Source organism: Hyposmocoma kahamanoa, unplaced genomic scaffold (assembly GCF_003589595.1).
Source record: "Hyposmocoma kahamanoa isolate Upper Pololo Valley unplaced genomic scaffold, ASM358959v1 138, whole genome shotgun sequence".
NCBI lineage: Eukaryota > Metazoa > Arthropoda > Insecta > Lepidoptera > Cosmopterigidae > Hyposmocoma > Hyposmocoma kahamanoa.
In genome coordinates, this window is record NW_020653492.1 from 1,849,199 (window position 1) to 1,871,950 (window position 22,752).

Sequence of the window (22,752 nt, forward strand, 5' to 3'; positions counted from 1 at the left end):
TTAACCGATTTCTAAAAAAGGAGGTTCTCAATTCAACTCAAAACTCAAATTTTTTTTTTGTACCTATACGCGATAACTCTGCATTAGTGAACCAATTTTGATGATTTAGAAAGAGGGGGTACCTCAGGAGTGATCCCATTTTAATTTGAAGAAAATGTTCCACCTCTGGGGGTGGCAAATTAGGGAGGGGATGAATGAGTTTTGAGAATCGGTGTTTTAGTACCTCTGTACTGAGCTTATTGAACTTAAACTTAGCTCGACGGTTGCGACAGGAAATCTTCAACTTTTTTGTTGAAATCGTCTGCGTAGGCTATATGGATGTTGTGTTTGCCGTCTGGGTACAAGTGTAATCTGAAATAAAGTATTTAATAAATAAAAATCAATAAAAGTAAAGGTTTATGTAATCTATGTATCGTTAAAAGTTATCCGTAGGTAGAGGCCTGGAGATCTATAGCACAGGGAATCCTAGTTTAGGTTCCAGGCTTTACAGACAACAAATGTTTTGGTTTACAACATAATGGTATACATAGTATTGTTAAAGAGTTGTGTGTGAAGGAAATAAACTATTATTATAAAGATGAAAAAACTAAAATATTTTTAGATTAATGAAAATAGAGTGCTAATAATATAATGAATAGTTTTTCATACAAAACTGAGGGCATACTTTGTTTGGGCCTGAAGCATTTAATGATATTTAGTACCTACACTTTACGATTGGGAGTTTAGCGCTTTGTAGTTTGGGTTTTAAGAGGTTTATACAACATGAATAGGTAGAAACTTACTTAGATCCCACAATGTGAGTATGCAAATGCGAGGCATGTACACTTGCAACCATTGGATCTTTCTGTCCATACAAAATATACGTAGGACATTTGATGTCCTGTAACATTCTTGAACAAATATCTCCATTCCTTTCATGAAAAAGGTTAACAACACCCACTATCCATGCTGCCCAGTATTTCCGGAATAACTCTTCGCCGTAAACGGCTATCATTGGTTCTCGCATCCTCTTAGACCAGGAGTCTATGTTTTTCACTTCTGTTGGAAAATGTTGACTAGTTAACAGTGGCAGTTGAGAAGTACTTTAAAAAAATTACATTCCATTAATTTTAAAATTTGTCAAAGAAAATAATTATTTTGTCTAATCTCAGAAAAAAAACGAATTATAGAATTTATAATTGTGGAAATATTTTAGTATGTATTTCACTTCTGAAATAAAATGACGTAAGTATTCTAACGATATCTATGTAGTAATCATTTTACATCAGAGGTATGTAGGTCTTAATAAACTAATTAGAAATATATATAATTTAGATTTTTTTCGACGTAGTGCAATATTACAAACTCTTTCAATATTTATTATTTTTATTTTTAATTAATTGCTTATCATATTGCATATGTGTAATAATATGTAAGTAATGAATAAATACTTCGCTATCTATAGTACAATATCTCACCCCGTAAGGGCATGACAATATTATATTTTATTTATGTGATGACTGATGAGATATAATGTTACGTTACGTGCTTTTAAAATTACACACTGACATAAAGATGTACTAACGCGCACATGCATTTTTGTAATTGTAACAATAAATTATATCAATTAACAATATTCACATCATAGATTGTAGTCAGTTCTTAATTTAAATAGATACATTATTTACTTTTGTTTGATTATAATATATTGTTTTCACATATCGAAAAAGTGGTGTTGTTTTCTAAACGTTACAGGGTGGTTAGATATTTTATTGTATATTTTGATTACCATGGAATAATCGTCGAGGCTGACCAAGGAGATGGCGGGATGACTGGGCCGCGTATGGCCTGATATTTCGTCAAACAGGCCAACAGTGGGTCACAGCAGGTTAATTTAAAAAAATCTTATTCCCATGTTATTCTGGACAAAACTTACTGTCATACATGTCAACCTCTTGAGGCAGTATATAAGAATTACATCCCCAGACAACTAATTTGTTTACAACATCTGGGTACTTGGCGGCCGCTATCATACCAGTTATGCCTCCGTCGCTCCATCCCAGCATAGAATATTTAGGTATGTTTAGGGCCTATAACAAAATCAAATGTATCAGCAATAATTAACTCGTTCAAAGTCCGTGACTCCACCTGGAGAGCAACACTCGAGAAGGCTGCTCAGTCGCGGGACAGTGTTTTAATAATACGTTGACTCAGGAAGTTGCTGGACTCTTGTGAAAGCTACACAGAGCCACATGGCCTCAGATGGCTAGTACGAGTGAAGTACTAATATAATGAAATCTGGCACAAAACCTACAAGATAGTACCGCCCACCAGTCGAGTTAGAAGGTGCCCCTTTGAAGATAGTTTTAAAGTTTCATTATCTGGGACAGTGGTCACCACGACGCAGACTGATGACCTTAGCGCAGGACGTTGTCGGTAAGAAGCAACATGTTGATCCGCAGGTTTGCAAGATGTACAACAAGTATTGAAACAACCTTGTTTAGAGCTTATTGTGAAACTTTTTACACCTGCACCCTGTGGATCAACTGCACTAAAAAAGCACGCGCTGCGTGTCCTTTATATCAATGCGTTCAAGATGCTGAAGGGTCTGCCGCGTTATTGTCGTGCGTCGGGGATGTAAGCGGAGGTGCGCACGGATGACTTTCATGCCCTCTGTCATGCGTAAGCGAGTCGCATCTCTGATGATACGTATGCGCAGCAGCGCCGATGGTTTTCTGAGCTGATACAAATGACAGCTCGATATTCAGCTACTGGATACAGTTACATGCGTCGCATGCTAGGTATGAGAAATGAGAATTTGTAATAATTTTATTTTATATATGTTACTTTACTAATATAATTAGTAAGATTATTTTTATCAACAGATATGGATGCATGTCTGAAATAAAAGTATTATTATAAGTCCACACATACACTTGGACATGTAGAGCTTTGAGCCCTGATTTTTTAAACTTGTGAATTGGGTAGTCAAAAAAGGAGTAATTTTTTAAAAATAACAGAACTATTTTTACTTAGATATATTAAATATTATGTGAGAGTAAAGACAAAACCACACTGTTTCACACAAATTCTGGTGGACTTACGGGTTTGCTTTCGGCCTTTATGTGGAGGACTGTGCACATGTATTAATATATATATTTTCTTAAAAAATGGGAGCTGAATTTATAAGTTTAATTAACAAAAATTTTGTTTATACACAGTAGAATTTGTTAACTTAGGAATAAATGTCAAAACTAACTCACCTTCATAAATTCAAAAGCATAGTCAGCATCCTTTTCATAAAAGTCAGGAGGAAAATCCTTCTCTGGAGGCCTGCTCTTACCAAAGCCTGGAGGATCCCATACTATTAGAGTAAACTTCTCTCTATTGATACCTTCAATTTGTGGCTTGAAGTCTGTCCAAATTGTCCCTAGAGCACCAGGCAGGCAAAGCAAATTGTGTGGACCATTCCCAACTTTCAGGTAATTTATTTCCCAATTCTTAATTTTTACTTTGGCCTCCTGTAATTTTTTTTAGAAAATTATCACATACTCAAAACTTGTTATGTGACCAGTACGCATTAAAAATAAAAGCAATAACTGTTCTATTTTCAATATTAAGGCTGAAAAATTTAGGTACCTTGTGATCAGCTGTTGATGAGAAAGCAGAAAATCTGAAATGGTTTTCTTTAAGCAAAGGATATAGTAAATTTCTTACTTTTAACATTGTCTCTTACTGTGTTAATTGAAAAAAAAAAGAATATAACAAATTTGATATCCTATATAACTCGTTTTTTAACTTTTTGATAAGTATTTCTATACAGCGATAACGTTATCAGAACGACATTTGAAAGTGCGTTTGTAAAGCTTGAATCAGGCTATGGTTATCATTGGCCTCAAACACGTTTACGAAGACATCAGATGTTATCTGCCACTCTCATTGACTTTTGTTCATGTTATTGCTTGATGGCAGAACTTCCCTGGACGAACTCTTTCACAAGGAGCTCTATTGCTGCTAAAACCACTACTAGCCACCACAAACTATGAAACTTCTACACCAGTATGTGTCTAGTCTGCTTAATATCTACTATTAAGAAAGTCGATTTACAACAACCGACACGGAATCTCATTATAAAAAAGCCGGCCAGAAAAAGCTTTAGATCGATTTAATAAGAGCGAACAAAGCTTTTTCTGATGGACTTAATTCCGCGTTCGTAGGTAAGTGTGGTAGCGCCCCTAGACAGATCAGCGAAAAAAAAATATTTTCTTGATAAATTAATGATTGTGTGTATACAGCTACCAAGTCGAAATGAACAGCAGTAGTAGGTACTCTACTTGTCGAAAGGAACTGTTCACTGATGGTGTTGGCTAAAAATAAGGATGGAATGTTAATGTTATGAAACAACTAGGAAGATAGGTAGGTATATTGTATACATTTCGAAATGATCTCGAACGTTTAAAAGTGGTATTCAAGTCGTCTTTTATTTCAGTCGTACAGTATGTTTAAATGAGTCAGTTCAACTTGGTTTTTATGTTACACAATTGATATAATGTTCATTTTGCTATGAATAATTACGTTACAAAAATTTGATTCCATTCCGCCGCAATGTAAATTGAGCCTAAGACTGCACCCGTGTGCGCCGGACACCTTGCACTATAGGTAAGCCAGCACTGGCTGTGGGACTGCTCTTCTGTCTTCCTTGAAGCAGTCTACAATAACGCCTTAAAAAAATTTTTCCATATCGTTGAAATTTCTAATAGTCTGGACACACATAACAACCCGCACTGCTTGATCTTCACTGACACATATTCTGGGTCTCAAATACAAAAAATTTAAAAAAGGTAGTAATCATTTATTTCATTAATAGTGACATACAATCTAGCATAAAACTAGCGTTTAAATGTTAAAAGCAAAGAAACCAACATCGGTTACAACTTATAGCGAATATTTCCTTGAACTTGCGTGTTATACTACACCGTTGTGACGTTTAAAGTCCACCCTGCTTAATACTTTTAAAATAAAATTATACATGAGAGAAAAAAGTGAATGCTGATAAGAGAAAATATGAATCCGACGAAGATCATTCACACATTAGGAAGCACACGAATCCTGCATTAAGTGTTGATAAAAAAATGGCAAAAATTTATACAAATCCACATTGAACTTATCAGCCTTAGATTTCCTCTATACATAATCATTGTAATCAATTCTAGAAGTCTACTTTTTCATAGATTCTTTTGTAATAAAATGAAAAACAAAATACAAATACGTTTTGTTTGTATTATTAATATCACACATATTTATTTACCAGGTTTCAAATGTTATTTGAAACCTCTCTGATATCTGATATTTACTAAAAATATTTGCATTTGAAAAAACACTGGCACCTAGCAACTTGCTCTTATAGCCATTGACGGCCTGTGAAGATATGAATACATACGAATAAAATTTTAATCAATGGATATTCGATAGGTTATTAAAATGTAACTTGCATTTTTTTGCCCAGCGAATCGTCACATCAGTTGTGACTTTAAATGTTTCTAAATTTTCAATCCATTTGCGGTAAAGGTAGGGTAAGTATATCAAACTTAAAGATAAATATTTCTAACAAAATGCAGCAGTAACATTCAGGCACCTCACTCAAGCACTCGTTCACAGTTATTTTGATAATGCGATCCCAGGACATTGTCACTACGTGAATATTTGAGGGAATTATGGACACGATGTGAAATAATGCAACATTATACTCCCAAGGAAAAGTGCACAAAAATGAATACATGCAACAATCAGAACTTTTGGTCATCTCACAAATACTTCTATAACTTTTGAAGTTATATAAAACTATTAATTGTAAAAAAGTTATAGAATAAGAATGAGTTTATGAGTCTCCAACCTCAGTTTAATTTAACAATTGAAATATTCTGCATCAAAATTCAAACTAGTGCAATACTGAGATCTTTGATACACGCATTAGAGTTCTCCTGCATGGCAGGCATCTTCGTAGCTCTTGCCCTTCGGCTCTGGGTCCAACTTGATCATGTCGTCGATACGCAGGATGGTGATCGCGGCTTCAGTGGCGAACTTTAGAGACTTGATCTTGGAGATTGCTGGCTCGAGAACGCCGGCAGCTAGGTTGTCGCGCAACGTGCCTTCTATCAGGTCCAGACCTACCCATTTGAGGTTCGCATGTTCTACCTGTCAATACAGTTTTACGGTAAATTGCGTTTGTGCACAGAACAATAAATATCGACGCCGGAAAGCGATCTTGTCGTATCTCGAAAAATAAGACTTTATACCAGTGGAATTAGTAGAAAGTAAATTTTTAAGGATGATGTATATAATCAGTGTAAAGTCCTATTTTTCGAGATACGACAAGATCGCTTTTCTGCGTCGATATAGAAGTGCGTAGTTTGCGTGACACGCGTGCCAACAGTACGCGAAGTTGGAGTTAGGGGATCACTTATAAATGGCATTTCTTCTCTTCTTGTACAACTATAGTTTTTGTTCTCATTCACCTTGTAATGTCATTGTTTTTCTTTATTAAATAAATTATTATTATTAATATTACAAGTATTTTGCGCCGCCCGCTATGAGTGTATACTATATTTTGGGGGTTATATTGTGAATCGCAATTTCTCTAATACTTTAACGCCATTTTTACTGATCGGAACTCAGCATATTATAATGCGAAGTATTTACTTTTTTTATTATAGACAAACAAACCAACATTTCAGGCCCTTTACAGGTCCTAACCTAAAGGGCCCGAAACGTTGGTTTGTTTGAAAAAACAAATATACGCGATTTAAATCCGGAAAAATAGTTTCATTTCCTATGTGTAACAATCGCGAAATCCTAAGAACTCGACTTGCTTTTATTATTTTTATCTTTTATTATTTATTACATTTTACTTTTTTTTATTATTAGTATTTACTTTACCTTGGTCTGTGAGGAATTATGGTATGCGCGCAGTTTGGCGACGAGGTCGGTGGCATCGCGCGCCGCGTTCACCGCCAATGTTTTGGGAATCACCAGCAGCGACTGCGCGAACGCAGCGATCGCCAGCTGCTCGCGGGAGCTCTGCAAAAGGAAATAAAATTAATACAATATCGATGACCTCTGTGACTGGGTGCTAGACGAGAAAGTCCCGGTAGAGGCAATTAGTTTTTTTCTGCTCTGGTATTTGTTAGTCCAGGGTATAGTCTAGTTTAGGACCAATTGATTATTTTAATTAAGTTTTATTGAATGCCCATGTATTTTTTTGTGAAATTATTCCACTAGTTTGTTATACATAATTATTAAACAAAGATGGAACATTTAGAAAAAAATCACTTCGATCCGGTTGGACTCGAACCAACGGACCTCACGAATTTTTCCATGTGTTTGTTACAGATCTTTGTTTTTTGTTTTTATTAGACTTTTTAGAATGACAGTTCGGTCTCTGAACACGCTGTCTCTGGCCTGAGCGCGATGAAATTCGTGTATATATATAATAATATAATATAATACGATACTTTACGTAGGAGGGGGTCGAATATGATGATGGTGAAATGTTACGGGTTACGTACCAGCGTGGTGGCGAAGTTCTCGAGGTAGATGGAGAGCGCGGCCTCGACGGCGCCGCCGCCGGGCGTGACGCGGCCGGACTCCAGCACGCGGCGCACGCAGCACAGCGCGTCGTGCGCCGACCGCTCCATCTCGTCCACGTACGCGTCCGTGGGCCCGCGCAGGATCATCGACGCCGCCGTGCGCGCGCTGGGCCTAACGTCAGAGAACAAAAGAGTAAGAGAATGGACACTCTCCGCCCTTCCCTAGCTTTCGATACCGCACCACGCCCCGCACGTTGACGGTCACATTGACTGAACGGGAACAAGGCGGTCGGCGAGTCGTTTTCGCGCTAAGACGGCTTCGATATTTGAATATAGTTTTCATTTATTCATTACGAAACTTGTACGTTAATGCAATAACATCATGATCGTGAATTGTATAGTGTACTTATATATAACAGACTAGCTTAACAATTTTCGCTATGTTGCCGCTCTGACCACGTAACGTAATAAGTACGAGAAAGTGATGTGTAACCCTGCCACCTCACGCACACATTTATGCGTGTGCAGATAGCGCCTTGCTGTATGTAATAGTAGTAGGTAAATAACTTTCGACCGTTGTATGGAGTGTCCGGGGTGTGCTAACGTTCACGTTACGGATCACGTCTTTGCAGAGTTATTTCGCAGGACTACATAACTAGGGACACAGTATCGAATTAAAAGCATGGATACTGTACTCATGAGTAGTATCGCATAAAAAGTAGCTGCGACATTATTGCTTAGACCCATCTTTTCTTCTTGAATTAGAAAGTTTAAAATAATATGAGTTTTCAATGTTAAATCTAAATACACTTTTAAAGAAACATTTAAAATCTGCTATATTGGCCAAGCAACGACTGGGTATTCCTTTGCATTTCGCGCCAGAGGTGTCGTATCCGACCGATTTATTATTACTTTAGCAAGTAAATTAATTACTTACCAATACTTTATTGTATACAGATCACAAAGAATAATATACCAGTTAGTATACCAGTTTCAAAGTTGCATAATAGTTTTTGATCAATCAAGGTGGTTCGAATTATGTGTCCGGAAGTATATTATAAATGCGAAAGTAACTCTGTCTGTTACGTTTACACGCCTTAAACGCTGAACCAATTTTGATGAATTTTGTTATAAAGAAAAATAGGACCTATGAGAAGGACATAGGCTACTTTTGGTCACAAAAATAAATCTTAAAGGGGGTGAAATACAGGACGAAATTTTGTATGGCAAACCAATTCAATTATGAAAACTTGTATATGCTAATATATCATATATATTTTTAAATGATAAATTCATTGTCTAATTTTGACATAGGACGTTTTTGACGTAGTCATGATGTTATTTTGACATCTAGTTAGCATTAAAATTGACCCATGTAACTATCGTAGCGTTGAAATTTTGGCCGACGTATTAAATGCATGTGTGCACGCCCATGTAATATTATTGAAAAAGAAACATGTTACACCTGGTTTAGTATGTCGAAGTGCATGTGAGTGAATATATAAAATACCTTCAATATTTGCATGTCTAATGTTCGGTTGGACACAGTGAAACTACAGTTATTTAACCTTTGTTTTCACAAATAAATGAATTATTAGAATATATTAGAGTACAGTAGCCTCATACAGTATTCTATGCAAACGAAGTCGCGGACAACAGCTATTTATTACATACGTTTTCATCCAATAATTAAAACAAAAAATAGTTAAAATGATGACTGCAAATTTGCGTACCATGAAAGGTTTTGGTCAAAATTGAGTAGGTATAATGAATTGACTCACCCTTTGATCAAGATGAGCTGGTCATCGCAGATTTGTTCCTGGACTACTTCCGCGGCTTCACCGATCATGCTTGGTTCAAATACTTCTTCGCCTGAAATAGTTGAAAATTATTTGAATGCATTTGCATTTTTATTCCACTGTATTAAATACGCATATATTGAAAACCATTTGTTTTCTCTGTTCACAAAATTAACATTTTAATAGTAATAGAGCTCCTTAAAAAATGTTCATAAAGGTAAGTAATGGCATCATTTCACCACTAATGTAAGATGTACCTACTTTTGGTTACTATTATATAATGATATGTAAACAAGGGAAATCTGTCATTAGCTTTACTCTTAGCCTAAACACTATGTAAAATATTTTATGTAACGCCGTTGGTTTTCTTAAAAAAAAAAAATCCATTTCTAGCGCCAGTCAGTTCTACAATTACTGTCAAATAGGTAATTAATACTCGACCCAATTAAAATACTGTAGCCATATTAAAAGACTATAGCCATTGACCCTATTGCACAATAATTGTTTCGGCCGGGGAATGGGAGTAGACAAAGCCAAGGAACTTGGTGACATTACAAGCAGATGGGATTAATCAATATTGTCTCAGGGTGACGAACAAAGCAGCAGTATAATAATAACGCACACACACAACATAGCCTCGCACTAGGGAAACCCTTTGTCACGGGCAGTGTTGCCAGAGTTTTGCGAAATTAATTCGCCAATTTGTGGGTGTTAAGTAGCCGATACTCGCCCAAGCTATAAAATTCCTAATAATAAAGGAAAGCAATTTTATATGCTGCGGGGACTTGGGGAATGCGAATTCTTTTATTCCCCATACGTAGAAATACTCAAACCCCCAAATGAATTGTTTTGCAACTATATTTCCCGCGAAATCCCCAATCAAGTTTTTAATTCCCCTGTCATTTTATTAAGTAGCCTAAAATAGCCTTCCCTTTCTCAAAAATAGCCTAAATAGCCTGAATGTTGTTTTTCCATTTACGGCAAAAATAGATCTTTTATCCCATTTATCACCACCTGATAACAAATGGGTTTTTTTTTCCATTTGTCGCTAGTGGAAATCACCTCTGGCAACAACTGAGGTTTTTTATCCCGTTTCTCACCACCTGGTAACATATGGGATTTTTTTCCCATTTGTCGCCAGTAAAAATCATCACTGGCAACAACTGGGATTTTTTTACCCCGTTTGTCACCACCTGGTAACATACGGGATTTTTTTTCCCCATTTGTCGCCAGTAGAAATCACCACTGGCAACAACTGAGATTTTTTTATCCCGTTTGTCACCACCTGGGAATATATGAAATTTTTTAAATCCCATTTGTTGCCAGTGGGAACAAAGCCAGTGGTGACAACTGGAAATAAGCCAATTTGTTTGTTCCAATATACAAGAAAACATGTACTTTCTTTTAAAACTCACCTTCCATATTAGTAAGCGAGGTAAGGAAGCTAGCGCCAGTGGCCTTGGCGATCCTCTTCAGATCAGCCTTCTTGCACCTACGGACACCCATTGCTCCTGACTCAACGAAATACTTAATGCACAGGTCATCAATACCGCCAGTGCATAATATCACATTCACACCAGCTGCTAAGATCTTTTGCAAACGTTCTTTTGTGATGTCTAATTCACGAGCGCGAATCGCTTCTAGTTTCTCTGGGTCGGTTACCAGCACCTGCCAATAAAATTTTACAAATGATTTGACTTTATTTGCCCTCAATTTATGCTATAAGCTATGAAAAATTACATTAGAATAACCTTAGCGCAATTTTAAGTCTTGAATTTAAGAAGACACACAAACACAATGCTTCTATCTTGCTAGTTTTGCATAAAAAACGAAATAAAAATATCAAAAATTTAGTAAAATTGCACAGTACATTTTTGATATTTTTATATATATTTAAATTATTGAACTACTGGTCGAAGCGGTAAAATGTTCTTTGGCTCTAGTTGCTCCATACCCGTCATTTTTCGTATTGAAACTGATCTGAATGCAAGTGCAAATGAAGGAAATGGATACAATAGATCATAGATTCCCAAACTATTTGACTAACCAAATGATTATCACTAGCATCAGGTTTCTTACCATTTATCCATGATCACGGGTTGACTGGTTGAGTCCACCATGGAGCGTGCAACCGTTCCGAAATATCGGGAAAATAAAAAGAAGTCACACCGTGGTAACAAACCTGATACTAGTGATAATCATTTAGTGAATAACCACGAAAGTCTTAAACCCTCACTTAGGCAAGATAAAAAAAATTTCAATGCCCACCACCACAAAGAATAATTGAAGCAAGTTTTTTATATTAATTTAATTTTATATATTATTTCTACATAACAAAAATTATATAGAATTATGTTTTTTGTAGTTTATAATAGCTATTTTGTTTTTTTTTTCAAATGTGATAGCGCCCCCTAGACAGCATAAATTAATTCCGAGGCCCCTACCGCCCCGCCTAGGACTCTTCAGCGCCCATTGGGCGGTAGGGACCACTTTGGGAAACTATGCAATAGACTAACTTTGATTACCGTGAGCGAAGAAAAAAATTTTATTGATCATTAGTCAACGACACCATAAAAATTCATAATACAATGCAGGGTTATTTGTAAAACACTAACAATCTTGATCAAGATTATATTACTAACATCATAAACAAGAACTTTTCTTCCATTGCTTTATAGAAAAAAAACCGAAAATAAATTTTCAAGTAAGTTTTCATTGTATTTTTTTAATGTATTATTATTTTTTATAGTATTGTAAGTTTTCATTGTAACAATCGCGAAAACCTAAGAACTCGATATGTATTTTTTTATCTTACATTTTAGATCTGTATTTGGTAGTAATGATGACCCTCACCCACACTCCTGCATTTTGCATCGGACAGGTATAATTTTTACTAGTGCATCCCATTGGCCACATTTGATATTTACGCTAGCTTGCACTATTATCACTGTTTAGAGTAATATTTTTGTAAATATTAGAATTTTTGTATGAAAGTAAAGTCTGAAGAATTAAAAATGATGGAACAAAAGTTGTTGTATATGATGCTAGTAATATAGCTATGCGAGGTTATTAGTATGTTACATGTAACTCTGTATTTATTAAGCCTTTTAAGTCAGAATATCACACTATTAATACAGATGGCATGAAAGTGAAGGAAATGAATACACTTGAATTTTTCATTTAACTGCCTCAGTGGCCAAACAGTTACCATGCTGGATTGCCATGCAGAGGTCCTGGGTTCGATTCCCAGGCCGGGAGAAATATGTGTACGGCCTACATTTCTTTCTCTCGTGAGTTTGGGTGTAATTTGTGGTTGTCTATGTGTGTGCCCATGGCACCCGCGACACGGGGTTTCCCTAGTGCGGGGCTATGTTGAATGTGTGTGCGTTATTATTATTTACTTTACCTGAACACCCATCTTCATCTTAGTTTTCTGCAAAGAAAAGTCCAAGCATGCAATCTTAGCATTCACAATTTTCTTAGGCATGGCTTGAGACGCCACAGTGCAGTTAAGGGCGTATCCTTTTATGAGCACACTCTCCCTTGCACTACGGCCATGAGCCTTCAAAATGTTCACGGCCTTGATTGGGTAAGCTGCGTTGCCGCGAGGGTCTGTCGTTTTGATTGCCTGTGCTGCTTCTACTACCATTTCTGCAAAGAAATCTGCATCACTGGTAAAAGAGGTCAAGAAATTATTTTTTTAGTTGTATTTTAATGAATCTTGTTTGACTGGTGTCTTGACTACACTGCTCCTATATTTACTCCTTTTTTCATACTTCACACAAAAATAAAGCAGGAAAAACGAAATATTAGGCATACAGTTATGTATTATTCAATAAATATTTGTGTATTCAATATTTTTTTTAAAAGTCTGCAAGGTAGATTAAAAGTTATTAAGGCAAGTTGGTACATAATAAGGGAGTCACCACATTTATTATATGCAGAACCACATTAAGCCAGTCAGAAAAAGCTTATGTCCATGAACGTGAAAGCGAAAAAGACGTTCTGCGTGTTGCACCGGTTTGTACGAACGCGGGTCGACACAGCTCGGCAACGAATCTTCTTCTGCGAATATCCGATCGCGTTTGTACGCATACCGACAATAGCAAATTCTGGTTTAGAAACAATTGGCACGACGGCGCGCGAGCGGCCGCGTCAACGGCGACACGGCTTAATATCTATTTATTTATTTTTAGGACCACCAACAAGACATGAATTAAATATAACAAAGTTGAAATAGTGATACAGAGACTTATACTAAATTCTGCCTTAATTAATATGACAAGTGTGGTTAAAGACGGTCGCATCAAGACGATTCAACATTAATAAGTTTGGTGACATCCTAAACGATGTTATGGTATGGTGTATGGAGTGACAGGCTTGTATCTGCAACTGGACCTCTAGGCGTCCATTTTGCATGAATATAATATAGTAAAGGATACGCTCCAATAAGTTTTGAAGACATTGTGGTCTTGGCAGAGTTTATCAGTGACGCTCGGCCAAGTGACTCCACTGTGACAGTCAAATTGTCTTGAATGTACTTGACGGCCTCCTTGCATGCCAGACGGTAGCCTGAGATGATGCTTGTCGGGTGGATCTTGTTCTTTACGAGTTCATCCGCATTCTGTGCAACAAAGTTTTTTGCTCAATTTTGAGAGATTAGCAATAGAGATTATTACAATCATTGACTTACAATTACATGGACGTCGGGTCCGCACTAAAAAGTGTCCGCACTTGTAAGGCGCTAAAATCGTATACAGAGCGCCAAACTCCGCTTTAGTCTTCATTTGTTCTACTGACAGCGCGATACTACGATGACAGTACAATTTAAATTTCGAATAGGTTGACTTGGGACATTTTTTTCGTGGTTTTTGTATTAGACCCGTCGTCCATTTATTTGTAAGTCAATGATTACAATAATGGCTTATTGTTAATTTTAACATTGAATTACGCTTAAATAGCATGAATCTCACCTTGAGCAGTTCTGCAGCAATGATCACAACAGAGGTTGTCCCATCACCAACCTCCTCATCCTGCAAATGTGCCAGCTCCACCAATACTTTGGCAGCTGGGTGCTCCACTTCAAGCATTCTGAAATTAATAATAATCAGTTATAAAATGAATGACGGTATTTAGAACCACATGCAAAATTGGTGCAACAAAGTCATGATGTGGAAACATCATGGAAACAAAAAAAAAACACAGCATCTCTACAAAGAGACTGCAGGACTGTTTCATCATAACTATATAGTGCCAGATAATTGGATGCTTATTTATCTACAAATTGGTTGCTGTCTAAAATGGAATGCAGTTTTGTATTGAAAAAATCCGATGACACAGTGATTGATGTATCATTAAAAAGATAAAATTTAAGGAAATTTAATTTTGAATTTAATAAAAATTATTTTACATAATAAATGTTATATTGTGTAATTTTTTGTAACATTTAAATTAAACATATAGAACTTTTATCATATACTTATTTAGGAAGTAAAAAAATGTAATACTTTCAGATATCAAGAAAAAACATTTGCAGTTTTAATATTTTTTTACAGAAACCATTGTATACCATCATTTGTGTTTAAATTTGAGACTTGCAGCCATTCACAGTACTGAGATCCAGTTATAATATTCCCGGTCTTCTTTATTATAAAAAAAGGTATACCTGATACCTTTCAGATTAAAGTGAGTTAAAATATATATTTGAAATAGAAAAAATGTAATACCACGCCATTCCAGTGTTTCAAGGTTTCAAAGAAGAAAAAATACATTTTAAGAAACTGCTTCCAAATTTCGACTGCAATTTACAGAAAAAAGTGAACTTCAAGTATAAAAACACCCAAATATCCGACTATTACTCATGACGCAGTTTAACGTAAATTTTAAGACTATCAAAACATTTACTTGAGAATGGTGGCACCATCATTAGTGACTGTAACATCTCCGATGTCATCCACAAGCATTTTGTCCAGGCCCACTGGTCCTAAAGAGCTCTTCACTATGTTGGCTATAGCAGCTGCTGCTATTACTGCAGATAAAAATTTTAGAATCAATGCCTTGCAAAAATATTCAAGAACTTGAGATACAATTTTTTTTATTTTTTATTTCAGCGTTAATCATAAAGCGAAGTAATTGTAGCAGTGCGCGAATGATACAAAAATAAAATAAGCATGCTTTTTCAAGTTCAAATAATGAATAGAAGTTGAAAAACTCGGGTTAGTAGTGAGGTTATAATTCTTTATATTCAAATAGAAACCATAACTACACGTTTTACACATAGTAAAAACAAATATTTACGGCAATTTTAAACTGAGAATAGTAACTTCACGTGGTTTTATCCAGTTTTTCAACAGATATGAGCAAAATGTAAAACAGACGTGCCGATGCATGTGATCAACCGGAGCTGTATCATGTATGTTTTTGTAATTAAAGCTTACCATTTTGAGTTCGTACAGATGCTCCTGAGGTTCTAGTCCCCGCAACAGATAAAGCCGCTGCTAAAGTCGACATTTTTAATATAAATTTAACACAAAAACAGTAAAATAATCGTCCGTCACACTTTTTTGATTCTGGAAGGACTAATGTTACCAGCACAAAAATATGGATGACACATGTTTTATGTTGCCAGTTTACAGTTTTCGTAATTTTTGGGTGATTTTCCAAATAATTTAGTAGAAATTTTTCCGGAAAAGATTTAGGAAAATTGGAAAAATATAATTCGGAGGCTCATGTTATGTCCTATACGTTTAGATATTACGACGAAGCTTCCAGATGTAACACTAAAATTGTACAGTACTTTAGCACTTTTTTATGGGGGATTGCGCACTAAATCCAAGTTCCGTTTTTCGAAGCCGAGAATATCTTCGGATCATTATTTTGTCGCACCGAAGAACTACAATATTATTTGTATTAAAAGCTTGCGCATTGCGTTCGTCCTGAGTCTCTTCCCGCGATGGCGCTGTGGCGGCGGCGGGGAGGGGCAGAGAGACAAAAGTGGACACACTCATTCGATAATAATTATAAAGTATCTTGCCTTGTTCATCGTGATTATTACAAAATGTTGTACTGCGAAGTTACTTCGTTGAGAGAAGGTAAACCCAGAACTCTTTATTTCTCCTACATCTTTGTACGTACAATGACAATGCCAAAAGTTGACGGCGATTAAAAGGACACATAGTTAATGCTGCATGTATCATAGCATCGGAATGACTAGAATCATGAATCTCTAGATGTAGAAGCGATATCTGTATTTTGTTCGGACGTATATAAGCGACATTTGAAATCGGTCCGAATTTTCTACATACAATATATTCTTAGATTCGGAACGGATACGGAATCGGGGGGTCTACTCTCGATCTCCGTCTGACATCCTTCCGAAACAATTACTGTCAAATAAGTAATATTCAACAAAATTAAAATACAAGTATCAAGTATGAAGCTTCATTCGCATCTCGCGCCTTTTCATTTGGTCAAGTATTAATAAGCTTATTTGGCAGTAATTGTTTCGGACGGATGTCGGACGGAGATCGAGAGTAGACCCCCTGGACACAGTGCGCAATCGCCCTTAGACGCGTAATTGTGTGCCACGGGAAGTCGCTCTAAGGGTCGTATTTCAGAACTCTACTCAATACTCAAGTCAGGATTTGAGTATTGCAGTGAGCACTGAAAATCATACTCAAGGCCTTGCCATTAGGGTCGTATTTCCAGTGCTTGAAATCATACTCAAGTCTGCTCACATCCTAACTTGAGCATTGAGTAGAGTTCTGGAACACGAGCATCAGACTATATACTACGGATATTAATGATTTTTAACCTTAGTAAAAATATTATAAGGTAATTGACATTGTTAAGGATCTATAGTATACGTTGAAAAGAGGCTTTTTTAATGTTTGAGTCTTTTTTAAGAATGTTTAAGTCCCTTTAGGATCTTTAACAGATACTCATATTTTTTTTACTAATTACTCAATCAAAGATTGATTACAAGCTGGTTATTGCTAATAAATACAAATTAATTAATTATTTGATTAGTTTCGTTTATTATAATTATTGTCACCTAACATCGTATTCACAACAAATATTTTTGGGACCGTAAAGCCGGATAGTTCGTTTTAGGCAATCTTTTGAAATACATTGATATTTCTCTTTTTTTTTATAAAACGTGCTGTAACTTAAAATATTTAACAAGAATATGAAGAATTTGTTTTATTTGTAATAGATCATAAAATAAAGACTACCTACTTTAAGTTGATTAATATTTTTTTTAAATTTTCAACCAAAAATATCCAAGATTTGGTGCTTCTCCTCTATTTTAAATTTTTTTGATAAATGTATGTTAATATAATTAATTATATTCTTCATCAGCCCTCATTGATATGTTTCACACTCAAGACCATAGGGAATAGGCTAAAAAACAGCGCTGCGCGGTTTCATCACCGTGTCAGCGTCGGCTGAGACTCTGCGTTTTGTCTAATTTTTTTTTGTATTATATTTCTAGAAAATTTGCATCGATGCAATCGCATATAAATCCCAAGAGTAGCGATGCAATTGCGCGTTTGTATCGATGCAATCGCGCCATTGCATCGCGTTTGTATCGATGCAGTCACGTGCTTGCATCGCTTTTTAAAATCGCGCATGAATGTAAAGGTAGACGATTAGCGACTGCATCGCTACTGCATCGCGTTTGCATCGCTGCTGAACGTCGCCGTGTGTAACCGCTCTAAACAATAGCGTCGCTGTAGTCAAAACCGGCTAGGATATACACACATTGTTAGTTGTAGACGAGATCACCTTACGGGCTCCACTAAGTATCAATTTGGTGCCAATTTATCCACATGTTGAAATCGATCGAATAGGTTATCCATCATATGACCGACAACTTACCCTTGTAACATCCAAGTTATGAATTCCTGTTTACATAAATCATCGTCCGTGACAGCTATCGACTAATGCTTACAAGTACTTGCTTATCTATAGGAATTGCGGAACCGAGCATGTTTTGAAGAACTGGGAATTTCGGTCCATTGGAACTGGGATTTCCCGGTTCTTTCGGTACATCCGGATCTAGCTAGTTGTCGTTGAATGGTGATAGAATCAGTGAAGTAGTAAGCAATAGTACTTGACAGCTTAAGAATGTGATAGGTTTCAAAAGTTAAAACGGTGAACATTGCAGCTTTTTTTTATTGAATTTAACGTAGTACAAATCGGTAAACTTATTTATCTTGGTCTTGGAAATTAAAAAAAATATTTAAAAAATACTTAGCAATCAATGTAACAGAAAATTATACTTAACCTCCGATAGTTTTCGAAAACACCAAATTTAAACAGTCGCTTTTTAAACGATGTATATAATAAATCACGGCTAATCAGATCTTTAATCGTTAAGAAAATATAACTATTAAAAATTATTACACTCTCAGTGTTTTAAACTTAGATGTCTGTTTAGTTCTTTATTCTTAATAATTGAAAAAAAAAAAAATTGAAATAAAAAATTATTTACTAAAACAAAATATACAATAGTAGTTTATGTGACTGTTACATAATGAAAGGCAATAAAATACGAGTTTTATATTTATGAAGGGTTATAAAAACATAAAAACATCTCTCGAGTGTTTTAATGCCTAATTATGTAGTTACATACACTGCCTTATCTACACACATTTATAAGCTCTCTGTGACGTGTTCAGGAACCGCATGTTACGACTGGTGAAATGACGGCAAATAAAAACTTTTCTCACGCATGTCACATAACCGTAGTTTTTATTTTTAATTCATAGACAAACTAGAATTGGCCCCAACTATCATATCGTTCGATATCAAATAACTTCTGAAATTGTCAAAATTGTTTGCTATTGACATTTCATTTCGAATAAAACTTCTCGACTGATATTAGAATTGAGGTTAAATCAAATCGTTTTGTTTTTTCAGAGATGTTCGAAACTTGAATGTAATAATAACATCGAATTCGATGTTAATATGAAACAATAATAACATTTTCACAGATATGAAATTTGTTGTAACTGAACTGTTTGTTCCCGTTTATGCTGGTCGTAATTTGCGATTTTTGAACACATTATAGAGAGTTTATGATATGTGTGTAGATAAAATATTTTTAACTTCAAAAAAATACTATGAAATCTTACTAATGTAACCTACTAGGACTAAATTTCTGAAGTCTTAATTTCATCACGTAACGTTTACTTTCGACCGCGAGAATACCTCAACGTGCCAACCGAAATTACAATATAGATACTGAATCCCGAAAGTATAGAAACCGGGAAACAATTTCTCTCATTACCATAAAAGAACCGAGAATTCCCGGTACTTTAGATGCCGGGATTTCCCGGTTCTGAACCGTATTTATCTAACAGTGGAGATAATAGCAATCATCATTTAATTACGTAAGAATCTTCTTGTGTAATTGATAGAATATTTTCGATTGCAACTATCTGTGAAGTAAATTTTTAAGTAGCAGTAGACTTCCTTGTGAAAGAGTTCGTCCAGGGAACTTCTGCCACCTTACCTATTTCTGCCGCCAAGCGGTAATGTGAGCATTACTGCGTTCCGGTTTTGAAGAGAAAGGGTGCTGTTGAAATTATAGGCACATGAGATTTATAAACCTATTTCTCAGGGTGATGGGCCCAGTGGCTCTCAGATCTTTGTGTTTTAAAGTTCTGAGTGGAACTGCAATTGTTATGGACAGACGTGTCGCTTAACACCAGATGCACGACTTGGTCGTCCAATCACTTGGTATTATAAAAAAAATCTTATCTTATCGCCCCTAGGTTACCACAACTGTGACGCAAAGATCTGAGGGGCATTGCCCTGCACCCGTCACCCTGAGATATAAGTAGACAAGTCTCATGTGCCTGTAATGTCACACTTACCTTTCATAACCGGAACGCGGAATGCATTCATTACAGCTTGGCGGCTGAAATAGGTAAATACAAAAGATTTATGTAAACGTAAAGCATAAAAAATATATGAACCTCCACCTATTAGAGTCAGTACAGGAGTAATTTTTTTTATATATATTTTACTAGCTAATGCCCGCGACTTAGTCTGCTTTGAATAAATACTTTGAGTAGCCTACATTGTACTATACCATTTTTTATAGTTTTGTTGGTTCTCCATATAAACTTTCACCCCCTATTTCACCCCTTTTTTTATTTAATTTTGTGAGAAAAAATAGCCTATGTTCTTCTTCCAGATCCCATCTATCTCTATACCAAAATTCATCCAAACTGGTTCAGCGGTTTAGGCGTGAAAACGTACAGACAGGGTTACCTTTGCATTTATAATATTAGTTTGAATAGAGTATAAAGTATACATATATCCACGTAATTCTAGCTAGGGTCCGCGGAGTAAAAGCACATAAGTAAAAAAAGAGCTTCATATTTTAATATATTTTTGGGTAGTTTTTAATGTTGGAAAATGTGAAGATAATTTATGGTAAATTTGAAAAAGATGCCACTAGAATTTAAGTTATAAATTAATGAAGATATAACAAATAAATTTAACTGTGCTTTAGTTGGTAGATGTATTAATTTAAATGAATGATATTGGTTTTTGACTTATGTGTTTTTAGCCCGCCGACACTAGAATTACATTAATTAACCTGCCGTTTCGTGGCAGTATATATATTGAAGGAGAGAAAGTGGAACAATTGAAAGAGTTTGTGTATTTGGGTTCTATGTTTACGTGTGATGGAAAATGTGAAAGAGACATTGAAAGAAGAGTGAACGCAGGGAATCAGGTGAATGGTGCCTTGCATACCTTCATGGGCAGCCAGAAAGTGTCTAAAAAGGTACGATTGGCTGTGCATGGGGTGTGCTGGTTCCTACACTTATGTATGGTAGTGAATGTTGGGTTTGACAGAAGAAGCGTGAAAGTAGAATTAATGCAGTAGAAATGAGAGCTTTGAGGAGTATGGCTGGAGTGACTCGGATGAATAATTTACGGAACAGTGTGATAAGAGAGCGTTGCGGCGGTGAAGAAGATATAGTGACAAAGATAGAGGGGATGTTTAGATGGTTCGGACATGTAGAGAGAATTAATAAAAGAAGAGTGACGAAACAGATTTGTAAGGCGGGTGTGAGCGGGCAAGTTGGTATGGGCCGACTAAGGAGAACTTATCATGACCAAATTGAGGCCATCCTAAAGAAGGGCCAGGTCTACAGTATCCTTAACCGACAAGCATGTTTGAAAACATTGATGCGTGTTGATGAGACGAAAGGTGTGTGTCAGGACCGTAGCAAGTGGAAGACTGTTGTCTCTGCCTACCTCGATGGGAAAAAGGCGTGAAGTATATGTATGTTTCGTGACAATTATATGATGTCGGACTGATACGAAAAGGTCCCAGATTCGATTTCCGGGCCGGGAAAAATATTTGTATGGCCTATCGTAAGTTTGGGTATAATTTGTGGTTGTCTATGTATGTGTCCATGGCACCCGCGACACAGGGTTTCCCTAGTGCGGAACTATGTTGGGTCTATGCGTTAAAAACAAATTACAGAATTTTTTTTATAATATGTGTTACGTACGTTATGATAGTATAGTTTTTTAAATTATGGTTTACCCTAAAAAAGGCACGCCAGAGCAATATCGGGCTGGACTATAATCCTACGTGGCTTAGGATACACATAATACTGATATCCCTCATTCTTTTTTTGTCTCGAAAATCTCAGTCATTTATTTACACAATACTGCGTACTATATCTGTATTTTTTTTAACTAACACATTACACTTAATATAGTTAAAGTCAGTAAGAAGCTACATGTCAGGACTACGTGACTAGATCGACTCGGGCTCCGGCTGAGGGCGACGTGAGCCGAGTGAGGCACGAATTCATAAAAGCACTAGCATAGCCCACCGTACGTGACTTGATGTTCACCACTCAACGAACCTCACGCGTTGTATATACTTTATAAGTATGTGGATAAGATTAGGTAAACGGTAGTCAGAGTTCATTATGTGCTTTTCGAATTACTATGTCATCGAAAAACTTTAGTTACGTAGATATTATAAACATTTGCAAAGCACGTAAGTGTACAAAAGCCCTTAAAACAACCTTGAAAGTAGTTCCAGAAGTAGGGAACTTAACTTGTTTACATTTGGTAAGTCGGCCCCGAGAACCATGTCTACATCAATTGCGATTCATGTCAAGCGGCGTTTACAAAAACCAACAATGCCGCTACAAAATTCAGCCGGTTCTCATCAGAATTCCCCGCAACGCGTGTCGTATCTATGCCAGGACATAATCTCGTTTTCTGCGGCTGTTCAAGCCTCCGAACCTCCGATATGAAGAGTCTCAAAACAAATCGCAAGTAGGCGTGCACATGCGCCGCAGCTCCACACGCACACGCCCCGCTCCACCGCGGCAGTCGCGCGC

General features: G+C 36.3%; 2 protein-coding genes across 2 annotated transcripts; both read right to left on the reverse strand.

The window, feature by feature from the left end:
• Positions 1-9: 9 nt before the first annotated feature.
• LOC113240399 (valacyclovir hydrolase) lies at positions 10-3,705 on the reverse strand. Its single transcript, XM_026477688.1, has 5 exons — positions 3,697-3,705; positions 3,243-3,497; positions 1,916-2,069; positions 783-1,038; positions 10-351 (listed from the first exon to the last, which is right to left on the reverse strand). Exons 1-5 carry the CDS (start codon positions 3,703-3,705, stop codon positions 252-254), a joined length of 774 nt encoding a protein of 257 aa, XP_026333473.1. The 3' UTR covers positions 10-251.
• A 1,841-nt stretch (positions 3,706-5,546) lies between these two features.
• On the reverse strand, positions 5,547-15,919 carry LOC113240388 (T-complex protein 1 subunit alpha). The gene is made up of 10 exons (XM_026477678.1): positions 15,802-15,919; positions 15,269-15,392; positions 14,338-14,455; positions 13,807-13,988; positions 12,771-13,035; positions 10,780-11,032; positions 9,347-9,437; positions 7,545-7,737; positions 6,916-7,056; positions 5,547-6,174 (listed from the first exon to the last, which is right to left on the reverse strand). The coding sequence occupies exons 1-10, from the start codon at positions 15,872-15,874 to the stop codon at positions 5,950-5,952; spliced, it is 1,665 nt and encodes a 554-aa protein (XP_026333463.1). The 5' UTR covers positions 15,875-15,919; the 3' UTR covers positions 5,547-5,949.
• Between the last annotated feature and the right edge of the window lie 6,833 nt (positions 15,920-22,752).